Below are 14,176 nucleotides of genomic sequence, written 5' to 3'. Positions count from 1 at the left end.
TCCAAGGTCTCTTCTAGCTCTCATTCTATGGTTCCTTTCTAGGAGGATTTTTACTTAAAATTTTTTTTAATTTAAATGAAAAAGCCTCTACTGATAGTGTTTCAGGTACTATATGATACATGCAGAAGAGATATATTGACATTGAGGGAATTTCCAAACCCTTCTGAATAGCCATGGGTTCAAATCTCACCTCAGAGTTAAGCAAATCAAGCAAATCACTTAAATTCTCAGCCTCAATTTCCTTATCTGTAAGATGGGGAAAAAAACAACTGTAGTACTAACTTTATTAAGAATAAAAAAAAAACCACCACCAGATGGATAACCATTTGTGGCAGGTAAGTGGTATAGTGGACCTGGGCCTGGAATCAGAAAGACTCATTTTCCTGGGATCAAATCCAGCTTTAGCTGCGTGACCCTGGACAAGTCACTTAACCATGTTTACCTCAGTTTCTTCATCTATAAAGTGATCAGGAGAAGGAAATGTCCAACTATTCCAGTATCTTTGCTAAGAAAACCTCAAATGACACGCGATTTTATGTGTCAGTTATGGGAGGAGTGGGAGGAATAGAAAATTATTTTTGTAACCAAGGAATAATGTTTGAAATTGACCAAATAAAAAATAATGTAAAAAAAAACCCAAATGGGGTCATCAAGCATCAGACATGACTGAAATAATTGAACAACATCAGACAACCATTTACTTTGCCTATGGATGTGGCCACCTTTACCAGTGCTAGGGCATAGTAAAGGTGGGTTACACCTGGGTAAAGATAGCTGTCAACTTCCTTTGTTTGTGACTTAAGAGGTCTGGGACCATCCCTTCTCCTCTTCCCTGGTGCTTCCTTAACTGTCTCCTGATGTCTGAATTTCCATCATTAGATCATTATCCTTTTAGCTACAGGTTTTGACTTCCTGGGAATGCAAATACTCTCTGGTAGGGGCCACATTAAGATTTTTTTTTTTCCTGCAATGAATGCCTCCAGGTAGTGGAAAGAATACTGGCAGAATGACCCGCTGAGGGACCCAGGTCAGATCTGGATGGACGGTGGGGTCAGCCTGAGACTGGAGAGAGTCTTGCTAAGACTCTCCATAAAAATGCTCAGCTGCCTTCACGCCTAGAAAAGCTCATTCAGAATGAAATTAATTTTTACAGCCACAGAGGTCATTTCAAGAGGAATCCAGAAGCTTTCTATATTTGGGAGCCTCTGTTGTTCGTAGTTTCCAAAGAGCTTCGGACACTCCAATTTAGCAGACCTCGCTGTGTTATCCTGCGTCTCTCTGGGGCAGGGCGTTAGGGCAAGGGTCACTGTGTTCCAGTTGGGCTGTAGTCTTATTGCATTCATTGATATTTGCTCATCATTAGTTACATACAAAGTGTTGTGCTCTGTTCTGGGGGAAGATAAAAGGAACAGATTCTGCCCTCTACGAGGGTAAGCTCAAGAAGGGAAGACGAGGCATGTAAGTCCACGATGAGGAAATAGTTGGAATAGGAGAGCTACAGTGGAAAGGTACAAAGGGCTAGAAGAAGAAGAAGAAGAATTCTATTTTCTTTATTGTAGATAGAATGTCCTACCCAGTAACTTGGTATAAATTTATATCTGCCTAAATTTGCTCAAGTGAAAAATGGAATTAGTGATACATCCCTGAGGACGGCACATTTACTATTGCTTTAGGTTTGTCTAGTTGTAAGACACCATGGTTCAGTGGATCATGGATTCAAATCCCACTTCCAGTGCTTACCAGGAGTTAAATACATTAGGTAAATAACTCAAGTTCATTTAGCCGCATTTTCTTTATCTGTAAAATAGAGGGAATAGCAATTTGTTGCATTCACTTCATAAGACTTTTTAAAAGGCATGTACATGAAGCATGTGCAACCTTAGAGTGTCCTACACATAGATTCTTGTTGTTTAGTTTTCAATTGTGTCCGACTCTTTGTGATCCCATATGAAAATGGTTTTCTTGGCAGAGAAACTGGAGTGGTTTGTTATTTACCTCTCAGATGAGGAAACTGAGGTAAAAGGGATTAAGTGATTTGCCCAGGCTAGATTTTGAACTCAGGAAGATGAGTCTTTCTGGTTTCAGGTCTGGCATTCTATCCACTGTGCCACCTGGCTACCCCACATACCCAAATGCCAGTTTTTCATATTTTTCTGCTTTATTATGCCCAAAGGGCCTTTAAAAGAATGCATGCCCTTGGATCCAGCAATGCCACTACTAGGTTTGTCCCCCCAAAAGATAATAAAAAGGGGTAGTACAAGAATATTCATAGACGCCCTCTTTGTGGTGGCAAAAAATTGGGAAATGGAGGGATGTCCCTCAATTGGGGAATGGCTGAACCAATTGTGGTATATGATGGTGATGGACTACTAACTGGAGGATTTCTATATTAACTGGAAAGACCTCCAAGAATTGATGCAGAGTGAGAGGAGCAGAACCACGAGAACATTGTACACAGAAACTGAAACTGAAACACTGTGGGATGATCAAATATAATTGACTTCGCTACGAGCAGCAATGCAACGACCCAGGACAATTCTGAGGGACTTATGAGAAAGATGCTACCCACATCCAGAGAAAGAACTGTGGGAGTAGAAAGAAAAATACATGATTGATGACTTGTTTATATAATTTTTATATGCTTGATTTTTATTTATTTTATTATCATATTCTTTTTATGTATATGATTGCATTATATTTTATTACTGTATGCTTTATTATTATATATGATTGATACTTAAATGCTTCACCTTCCCGGTTTGATCATAAGTTCCTTTGGGGCAGGAGTTTGTGTCTTATAAATGCACAGTGGACAATGCGCTGAGTCTAGAGTCAGAAAGATCTCAATTCTAATCCAGCCTCAGACACTTGAGCTGTGTGACCCTGGGCAAGTCACTTAATCTGTTTGCCTCAGTTTCCTCAACTGTAAAATGGGGAAAATAACAGCATCTACCTCTTTACAGTTGTTGTGAAGATCAAATGATATAATATTTGCATAGTGCTTGGCACATAGTAGGTGCTGTATAAATGCTTATTCTCTACCCATTAATCTTTGTGTCTTCCATAGTACCTAGCACATTGTCAGTGTTCAATAAACTATTTTTTTAAATGAATGAATGAATTTCTAGAATTCCCATTGATTCTTTCTCTGCTGTTGCCACCACTTTTACTGACAAAGGGAAATATGGAAAGGAGAGGCAATCTTTCTGGTTTCTTGTCAGTACCTGTGAGGAAACCAGGGGGATACACCATTAATTAGGTTTTGAGTCAGGAAAACCTGAGTTCAAATTCTGACTTAAGTGGGCTACCTCAACTAAGCTGTTTTGAGTATTGAATGAGATGTTTGTAAAACTCTCCTAACAACTTAAAGTACTATATAAATGTTAACTATTATCATTATTGAATGGTAGAAGGGAGCCTGGAAGACCTGAGTTCAAATCCTGCATCAGACACTTATTAGCTGTGTGACCCTGGTCAAGCCACTTAATGTCTTCCTCAGTTTCCTCATCTGTAAAATGGGAATAATAATGAGTCTCTACCTCCCAGTGTTGTTCCTGAAGATAAGATGAGTTAATATTTGTAAAGTATTTAGCAAAACTTAAAGCATTAAGTTATTATTATTATTACCAGTTGAACAACCATCTGCCTTTCACCATTGTTTCATTATGTAAAATGGGGATAATCCATTATTGTGTTTTTTATTTAAAAAATTATTTATTTTGTTTACTTATAAAACATTTTCCATAGTTACATGAATTATGTTTCCCCCCCTCTCTTCCCTCCTCCTTCCTGGAGCTGACAAGCAATTCTGCATAATCTATTATTTCTTTTAAACCCTTACCTTCTGTCTTAGAATCTATACTATATATTGGTTCTAAGGCAGAAGAGAAGTAAGGGCTAAGTCACTGGGGTTAATGGACTTGCCCATGATCTCACAGTTAGGAAATGTCTCGGGTCAGATTTGAATCCAGGATCTCCTGTCTCCAGGTTTGGCTCTCTCTGTTCTGAGCCACCTAGCTCCAATAGTTCATAATTCTAAGGAAAGTACTTTGCAAACCTTCAATGAGAATTGTTATTGTGATACCTATTATTTCAGCTGCATTGACTTCCTTCCTTAGTAGGAACCAGAAGGGTGTAGTTCTTCAGGCCACATTGCAACAATATGCTCTGAGTCCTTCCCCGTCCCAAGGCACAGATCTCATATTTCTACAGATGGGTAGAGAGGGCTATTCCTGGACCCCTCTGCAGATTGTTCCTTGCACACTTCCCTTCGGTGCTCCCAGAGCTTCCCAGGAAGAACTTGGGAAATGAACTTATACCTCAAAAACTGTCACCTTTGGAAAACTCAGCTGCCAGGATGGAAGGTCTCGTTTTGTCCCTGATCTTCATGAATGGGGAGGATTAGCAGGCAATGCCTTGGCTCAGCTAATTGGGCAGAACCCCCTGATTTTATTTTCCAAACTGAGTTCCACCACCTGTTACAGTTCCTTAGTCACAAGCTGTAAACTTTTGGATGAATTTAGAGGTCCGGGGATGCGATAAAATATATATATGTGATTCTCTTGCTCCAAACCACATAGCTTTACACTTGTTCAGGAATATCTGACTCTTTGTGACCCCATTTGGGGTTTTCTTGGCAAAGATACTGGTGTGGTTTGCCATTTCTTTTTCCAGCTCAGTTTTACAGATGAGGAAGCTGAGGCAGACAGGGTTAAGTGACTTGCCCAGGGCCACACAACTAGGAAATATCTGAGGCCAGATTTGAACTTACAAAAATGAGTCTTCCTGATCCCTGACCCTCTGGACCTTTTATATTTGCTTTCTCTTTATTTTTAGCTCTTTATTCTCACCATAAACCTGCTCAGGTCAGAGATTCTGAAAACAAAAAACAAACAAAAACAACCTTTGCTTCACTCTGCTATCTCCTCATACTACCATTCTATCTTTCTCTTCCTTTTTGCTGCCAAACTCTAGAAAGTGTTGGCTACACTCCTCACCACTCCTTGACCTCCTGGTCAATAATACTCCTTTGGAAATGCTACAGTGTGTTGATAGCCTTGCTAAAACGTGACACTGGAAACTTAACACACATGATATGTATCAATCCCAACTCACCCCAGTTGTTTCCCCTTGTAGGATCTGAGCTGCCTTGTCCCGGTCCATGTCCAACTGCAGCCAGACTGGGCAGGTTGCAATAAGCTTCTCGAGAACACTAATTCCCCGAGGAAAACGAGTCTTTAGGGCAGTTGACCAAAAGGATTCAGGGTCTTCTTCCTCTCCTTCCCCTTCCTCTTCTGCCTTTTCCTCTTTCTTTCCTTGTCCAATATCTGGAACAGGACTGAAGGGATGAGAGAAAGTGGTTATTGTATAGGCAGACATGGGGGGGGGGTGAGAAATAAATTAAGAAAAATGAATGAGAAATATCATCTCCGAGTTCTCAGTGTTTTTCTATAGCAATGACTGCCTTTAATTCCAAAGTTCTCTAGCAAAATTCACATTGCAGATACTGTTTAATTTTTATCTTTGTATACTCATCACAGGCTGTCATGGATAGGGAACTGGCCTTAGGGCCAGGAAGATATGAGGTCAAGTTTTGCTTCTCCAGGGATATAAAAAGGAAAACATCTGGTTTTCAGAGGAAATGGGGGAGTGTGTGTGTGTGTGTGTGTGAGACAGAGAGAGAGAGAGAGAGAAACAGAGAGAGAGAGAGAGAGAATAATGTACTCATAATACACTTTTTGAGTTTAATCTGTATTAATTAATTAATTAATTAATTTAATTAATCTGGATTTTCTCCATTACTTTCTTAAATCTGGACAGTCTTTCAGACAAACTGGTGCTTGTCTAACTATATTTCTCCTATATTCTGTTTGGGAAATTGATTTTTTTTTTTGGTCCAGCTCTAAGATTTTTCCATTTATTGCTTTTACATTAGCCCAATGCCCTAGTTTGTTAAGATCCCCTTGGAACCTGTCCCTGCTGTCTAGGACATCAATTCTTCCACTTGTTGTTGTCATTTGAACCCCTGTCCCATCTTCACAATTTCTCTATTGCTTGTGGAATAAAATATAAACTTGAAGTGAGGTCAAGGGCCATGTCTCATCTCAAATTTTCACCTCTCCCTGTGGCTAGCAGCACAGCTTACACTTCAGGTAGGAGGAATATGAAATAAGTGCTTAATGTTTACTGAATGAATGATGGCACATAAACATTGATATAGTTGCCTTACACTAAAAGCAGAGAAATGGCATTATAGCTAGTGAGAGAGTAATATCTTCATGAAGGATCCTGTACTTTCTTATTTAGATGCTATGGTAGATAAAACAATACCCTAGCACTCCACAAATAATGGTGAAAAGAGGGGCAGTGAAATGGCACAATGGATAGAGCACCAAGCTTGGAGTCAGGAGGACTTGGGTTCAAATCTGACCTTAGATATTGCTTAGCTGTATGACTTTGGGCAAGTCACTTAGCCCCTGTTTTGCCTAGCCTTTGCCATTCTGTCTTAGAATTATTACTAAAACAGAAAATAAAGGTTTTAAAAAAGAGGTGAGAAATAGAAAATGAAACACTATAGAAATGTGAGGTATCAGTCTCAGTCTTAATGACTTGCCATTTTTTACTCTTCTCTCCTTTCCTGCCTCAGTCCTGAATCGTAAAACCATAAAATGACAGCCTTATAAATTACTTTAGAACACAACCAAGTGACTTAGTGTATAGAGCACTGATCCTGGAGTGAGAAAAACTCAGATCCAGCTTTAGACCATGATTGCTGTGGACCCTGGGCAAGTCACTTCAACTCAGTCTCAGTTTCCCCATATGTAAAGTAGAGATAATCATAACATCTACATCCTAGGGTTTTTGTGAGGATCAAATAAGAGAATATGCCAAAACACAGAACCCTAAGTCTTAAGACTTGGAAAGGCCTTGAATACATAGAATGTAAAGAGTTGAAAGGGTCCTTACAGACTGGCTATCCTAACCCATTCATTTTACAATCATTAGATCACACTTATTTCTTGATTACAATGTGCTTTCCTCATTAACAGCCTCCTTAGGGGAGGAAGTATGAGTATTACCACCTCCATTTTATAGATAAGGAGCCTGAGTTTCACAGAAGAGACTAGATGTGCCTGTGTATGGTCATATAGTTAGTCTATCAGAATAATTGAGAGAAACCTAATATAGAATTCCCAGATCAATAATTTCATTAATTTCAGCATTCAGGGAATCCTTTAAACATTTAGTCAATATATATTTATTAAATTCCTACTACAGACCAGGTACTGTGCTAAGCACCTAGCAAACAAAGAAAGGTCAAAACCAGGCCCTACTCTCAGTGACAAAGATATATCAGACTAATAGGAGAAGTTAAAACAAAGAGGCTATTTTTTTTTAACTATTACCTTGATTTCTCAAAACATCCCTCCTCTCTCCTTCACTCACAGAAAAGGTCCAGTATAATTATCTTCTAAAAAATAGCTGAGTTCCATTAATTAACCCATATCTTTTTTTAAAAAACATTATTTTATTTGGTCATTTCTAAACATTATTCATTGGAGACAAAGATCATTTTCTTTTCCTCTTCCCTCCCACCCCCCATAGCCGACGCGCGATTCCACTGGGTATCACATGTGTTCTTGATTTGAACCCATTTCCATGTTGTTGGTATTTGCATTAGAGTGCCCATATCTTTTTTTATAGTGTTTTAACTAGAATTACCTCTGATTCCTGCAACTATCTTCTTCTAATGTAGGGATTACTATATTTGTACATAAGAAAACAAGGCTTAGAGAGCTTATGTTATTTGAGTAAAGTTACATGGTAAAGAAGTGTCAGAGCTGAAACCCAAATTTCTGAATCTTTTCCCACTGTGCTACCTTCTAATTACAACAGTCTCCTCTGAGAACCCTGGGTTAGTCATTGTAGTAACATTGTTTTTGCCCATGAGTAGTTTCCTTACTTCCTTGGAAACTTAAAAACAAGTGCTCCCATCCAGGAAAGACTTGGTGATTATCTTGTTCCATTTTGGCCCTAGGGACACTCACTCCCTGCCAGGGCATGAGGGTCATTGCCCAGCAGCCTGGGATTAACCTGTACTTTTGTGCCCTTGGAATTGAATCTGTGCCAAATGATCTGACCTCACAGACTTTTTGCCCAGGCTGCTTTGTCAGGACTGAAAACAACTTTTCTAACAAAAGAAATTTGTGTCAGGGAATATGATTCCATCTCTTTCTCCAAATATATCTTTATTTCTCTGAAGAGCCTATAAGAGGGAATGGCAGTGGAAAGAGTGTTGAATAATGAAAAAGACACTAGGCTGGGAGTCGGGAGACCTGTGTTCTGGTTCCAGTTCTGTTATTTTTAATATCTACGACCTTGAGCAAAACACTTTAAGAGTGGAGATTGGACTAGAGCTGGATTCTGCATCATTGTAATTCTACTAAGCCTACCTAGGGAGCACTGTCATAGGCTTTCTTGTTTGGGCAGCTTGGTGTAGGTAACCTTCCTCATCTGCCTGGACCAATGGGAAGATGATATTATTGGGTTAACATAGTGTAGAATAGTTTATCATCCAAGCTGATCACAGAATTACACATTTGACTATATGGGAACCACACACAGATATCTGAACCTCAAACACTGGGCTGGAGATAAATGGAAAGGTAGGACCAGAGTCTGAGTATATGTGATTGTTTATACCATCAGATCCTACACTACATTTCCTAAGAATGCCTTTCATTTCTCCTCTGAGCTGAGATGATTTTTCCTATGGGTAAGGCAAAAGAATAAATCATGGATAACATATATAGAGAGACCATGACTAGAAAGCACTTTTTACATGCGTGAAGCTCATTTGGCCTTTAGAACAAAACCATAATTTAGGCAGGTCAAGTACTGATAGATCATTTTGTAGATATAATAATAATTATTATACTTATACTTATCTTATACTGCCTTATAATAATTCTGTGAGGCAGTAACTACAGGTATAATTCCCATTTCACAAATGAGGAAACTGAGGTTGATTTGGAGATGCAAAATGACTAACTTGTGATCACTCAGGTGGGAAGTGTGATTTCAGTGTAGATGAATGAACCTGACTTCAGATACAGTGTTCTTTCTACTAAGCTGTGTTTTCTATTAATACTAAGGCTAATATATATTATTCCTAATAATGTACCCTAATGAGACCTTGAGAAGGAGAATGACTGATGATAAAACATAGTATCCGTTACAAAGAAGTGATGGGCTTAGGGTGAGAAACAAGATATACATAGGACAGAGAGACACAGAGACACACAGACAGAAAGAGGCAAAGAGAAGGGATTGACAAATGACAGCAAATGGTAGTAGTTAATTGTGGGAATTGAATGAACCACGATGACTCCATCTTATGACTCAGTTCTGAAGCTTTCCCAGTTTCCTTTTTATTCAATTATGAGAATTGGGAGAAAATTGCATGGCATTGTTTGAACCAATCCCTACATGACTGGGAAAGTAGTCCACCTTTACTTGCTGTTTAGAGACTAAGGACCAAGGTAATGCTGACCAGAAACCTGATCAGATCCAAAGATTGGTGCAAGTCTTCTCACAATTGTGTATCTCAAGCAACCCACATATCTTATCTGAAAACTGGCCCAATACTGATCAATCAGCTATTGTTTCCATGTTCTTTTGATTGTTTACGGATAGTTGAGGAGATGTAAGACACCTCTTTTTTTGAATTCAGGGAAGTGCGTCTGTTTGATCTCCTCTTAATTTGGAAAGTCCCTAATCTCTAATATTATATTGTTTCCTTTTAACTGATTGATCGAAATTTGCTTCCCTGTCTATCCCCTTCCACCACCCCCACCCTCATATGGAGTACGGAGGAGGGAGAGAGAGGAAGAAAAAAACTATCGGTTTTTTTTCAGAGGTAGCGAATGCCATGGATAAGAAATATTATATGAACTTTCAGACAGCATCATTGTATTATTAGTTTTACTTTGTTACAAGAGACCTCTCTAAAAAAAAAAAAAAGACCTCTCTAGAAGTGGGAAGAATCTGTAAATATATCTAATGTAAAAGCAAAACATTGATAAAATTGAAAGTATAAAAAGAAATAGTTTTGACCTCACAGAACTGTTGAAAGAGTTTGGGAGATGTTCAGGAATCCCTGGACCATACTTTGAGAACCTCTGATATAGATCAAAATCCACTCATGTCATCTCATTCTGGGCAACTTGTCTATGTCCCTTCTATGATTCTTCCCTAGAAGATATGCCCATTGAGCATGCTGGAGTCCACTATTTGTGTTGCCTTGAACTTTACAGATGGCCAAGGCAAAACTGTCCTTTCTTTCCTTAATCTTATACCATGACTGATCTCATTTTCTGGTCATTCTGTGCCCATAGTGACTATTTTTATGGATGAGTCATTGTTGGGAATATGCTGTCCCTGCTAAACACACATGGGTTTCCATTGCTCCTAGGGGATATATACATTTTTCATTCTCCTGAGATTGTGGTGTTCCATGATTCATAGCCATATAGCATCATAATTGCTGTCATTCCCTATAGTGAGATCCTGTTTATAGATGGCATCGTGATGGTTGCATCAAGACCCAGAATACTACAGGGACTTCTCAAGAAAAACTACAGTTATTTAAACTAGATTGGCCTAACAACTCGCCTGGGCAAAAATCAAGACTATGAATATTGCATTTTCTCCATATCATGAAACCTAGTTAGAAGAGCAGCCCATCAAATTATCACCCTGCAAACTTCAAAATGCTATAAAAATGTAAATTATTATTACTAGAGTAGAAGTTCCTAATGGGTAGGATAACATCTCATCACAGTTATATTTTCACCTTTCCCTTAGTACCCAATATATATCCTTGCAAATGGCAGTAGCATAAAAAAAAATTGTTGGTGGATAAGTGAATAAAATCAATAACTTCTCTTTCTCTTTAAATTCTGACCTCAACCATTGCAGAGGTTTGCTGGGTACACATTGGCAACTTTTATTAGCAGTAATGATCTTTGTTAATGAGCAGCTTGCCTGCTACAAAATAATGAGTCTCTTCTCTCAGAGGCTCCCCTGGAAACAATAATAGTTTCAGGACAATTTTCCCTTCCGCTCACAAGTAATGAAACAATTTTCTAATGTTAGCAGCATAACTCCATGAGGTTTGCAGAATTAGACTAGTCGAGGGAATCAAAGAATGATCCCAAACCACTTCATTATGGGGAGTGACTCAGGAAAACCCTACCCCTAGGCCTCAAGGTGTAAATCCCAGACTCTGGTGCTCTCCCATATATGGGGGATTTGTCCATGGAGAGTTTTCTAATCAGTTTTCAGAAGGAACAATTGGATTGACTTCTTTTGTTGTTAAAGCCCAGCTTCCTGAGCAGGATAGGATTGTGGAAGTGGCTGACATGTGGAAAGAGTGAAATGATGGGGCATCATGGGGTGACAGGACCCAGACCAGCTTCCAAACCTTCCTGAAAGGAAAGAGAGGGAGCAGTCCAACTATAAATGGCTACACAAAAATTATCCTCTTGGCTGCTAATCTTGGGCCTCTGGGAAACCAATTCAGAAAAGGCCACATACCCTAATAAAACCTTGAGATAGAAAATGGCTGCTGTAACGGAAAGTAATGAATGCTGGAGGGGATATGGCAAAGTAGGGACATTAATGCATTCTGGAGGGCAATTTGGAACTATGCCCAAAGGGCGATAAAAGACTGTCTGCCCTTTGATCCAGCCATAGCACTGCTGGGTCTGTACCCCAAAGAGATAAGGGAGAAAAAGACTTGTACAAAAATATTCATAGCTGCTCTCTTTGTGGTGGCCAAAAACTGGAAAACGAGGGGATGCCCTTCAATTGGGGAATGGCTGAACAAACTGTGGTATATGTTGGTGATGGAATACTATTGTGCTCAAAGGAATAATAAAGTGGAGGAATTCCATGGAGACTGGAACAACCTCCAGGAAGTGATGCAGAGCGAAAGGAGCAGAACCAGGAAAACATTGTACACAGAGACTGATACACTGTGGTACAATCGAATGAAATGGACTTCTCCATGGAGGAACCTACGAGAAAAACTACTATCCACATCCAGAGGAAACACCGTGGAAGTAAAAACACTGAAGAAAAACAACTGCTTGAAAATATGGGTCAAAGGGATATGGTTGGGGATGTGGACTCTAAATGAACATCCTAGTGTAAACGACAACATGGAAATGGGTTCTGATCAAGGACACAAGTAATTCCCAATGAAATTGCGAGTTGACTGCGGAAGGGTGGGTGGAGGGGATGGAGGGAAATAATGTAATTATTGTAACCAAGGAATAATGTTCTAAATTGACTAAATAAATTAATTCAAATTAAAAAATAAATGACTGTTATAAATGTCATTTTATAGACAAGTGGATAGCTACATGGCACAGAAGATAGAGAGTCAAGAAGGCTTATCTTTCTGAGTTCAAATGTGGCCTCAGATACTTTCTAGCTATGGAACCCCTGACAAGTCCCTTCACCCTGTTTACCTCATTTCCTCATCTGTAAAATCACCACTCCAGTATCTTTGCCAAGAAAACCCTAAATGGGGTCATGAAGCAAGTCAGACATGATTGAAACTACTGAATAAAAACCACAAAGAACCAGGGAAACAGGGAGGAGAGAGGGAAAAAGAGGTCGTAGTTATCTCATGCTTTGATCAGTGCCACAAAGATCATTCTTTGACTTCATCCTCTCCCCCTCCAATGAGGATAGTAATAATTGCACATTAATGTTGACAAAGGACTTGTTACAACTACTTTGTGAAATCTGTACTGCAAGTTGGTCAGTGATTAAGTCTTAATACTTTGTGCTTATTATGGGATAATACAAAATTATTATGGAGATGTAATGTAAGGCAAATGACCCAATCTCAACCTCGGGAGACTCCCATTTGATTAGGAGAGACAATGGGCAAACAACATCCATAGGAGATATATAAAGGATAGAGGACAATCACAGAGAGAAGGCATTAGTGATAGCAGTCATGGGGTAGGGGTGAGGAGGAAAGACCAGGAACAATGTTTTTTATAATCCCTACTTTCTGTCTTGGAATAGATACCAAGTATCAGTTCCAAAGCAGAAGACAGGTAAGGGTTTGGCAATTGGGATTAAGCAATTTGCCTAGGGTGCCAGCAAGGAAGAGTCTGAGGTCACATTTGAACCCAGGTCCTCTCCTCTCCAGGTCTGGCTCTCCTGTCTGTTGAGTTACCTAGCTGCTCCCAGGGAAGACTTCTACCATCATCATCATCATCATCATCATCGTCGTCGAAATGTTGGCTGTAAGAGGTAAAATAATTTGCCTGGAGTCACCCAGCTAGCCTACGTAGGAGCTGGGCTTTGAGCCTAAGTTTTCTGGTTCCTTGGAAGAGGTTCTTTCTGACAAGATCCATCCTATATACTGTTGGCGTGTTAACCTCCTTCAAAATTGTTTTCATCATGTCCCTTCTTTGCATAGGAGCCTTCAGTGGCTTCCTTCCACTGGATCAAAAAAACTTCTCTGCAGGGTGAACCCTGCTGTCTGTGACTTTTCCTATGCATCCTCATCTCCCAAAATTTTGTGACATGCTTCTTTGCTCTCTCCAATCTCCTGCTGGATGTTTTCACTTGGATGTTCCATTGGTCACTCAAACTAGTCATGCTCAAGTTATGTTTTCTTCTCAGTCTTTCCTGTAAATCTATAACTCCTCCTAACTTGCTTAGTTCTATTGAGTGCACTACCCATGAGAGGCAGTAAGCTGGTGCAATGAACACTGTACTTTTTATGTGACTCTGGGCAAGTCACTTCTCCCATTTGCCTCTGTTTCCTCATCTACAAAATCAGTTAGAGAAGGAAATGGCAAACCACTCCAGTATCTTTGCCAAGAAAACCGGAAAATGGGGTCAAGTCAGACATGACTAAAATGACTGACCAAGAAAGTCATCCTCTACCTATTATATCCATCCAATCAGTTGACAAATCTTACCGATTCTACCTCTTCAACATCTCTCCTATCTGTCTCCTTTAGATCTTTATCATCTCTGAGTGGACTAACTATAACTTCCTAAAGTAGCCCCCCATTCTCCAACCTCCTATTCAATCCATCCTCCACCCAGCTGCTAAATTGATATAACTTAAGCCCTGCTTAGA

The 14,176-nt window shown here is 39.5% G+C and overlaps 1 protein-coding gene across 1 annotated transcript in view; it reads right to left on the bottom strand.

The window, feature by feature from the left end:
* RIN3 (Ras and Rab interactor 3) overlaps nucleotides 1–14,176 on the bottom strand; it is a 169,938-nt gene that overhangs the window by 114,012 nt on the left and 41,750 nt on the right. Inside the window, exon 2 of the mRNA XM_056810458.1 lies at nucleotides 5,116–5,338. Coding sequence (XP_056666436.1) covers nucleotides 5,116–5,338 — 223 coding nt within the window. The remainder of the gene's footprint in view (nucleotides 1–5,115; nucleotides 5,339–14,176) is intronic.

This window comes from Monodelphis domestica, chromosome 1 (assembly GCF_027887165.1).
Source record: "Monodelphis domestica isolate mMonDom1 chromosome 1, mMonDom1.pri, whole genome shotgun sequence".
Lineage (NCBI taxonomy): Eukaryota > Metazoa > Chordata > Mammalia > Didelphimorphia > Didelphidae > Monodelphis > Monodelphis domestica.
This window is presented reverse-complemented; position numbering and strand designations above follow the sequence as displayed.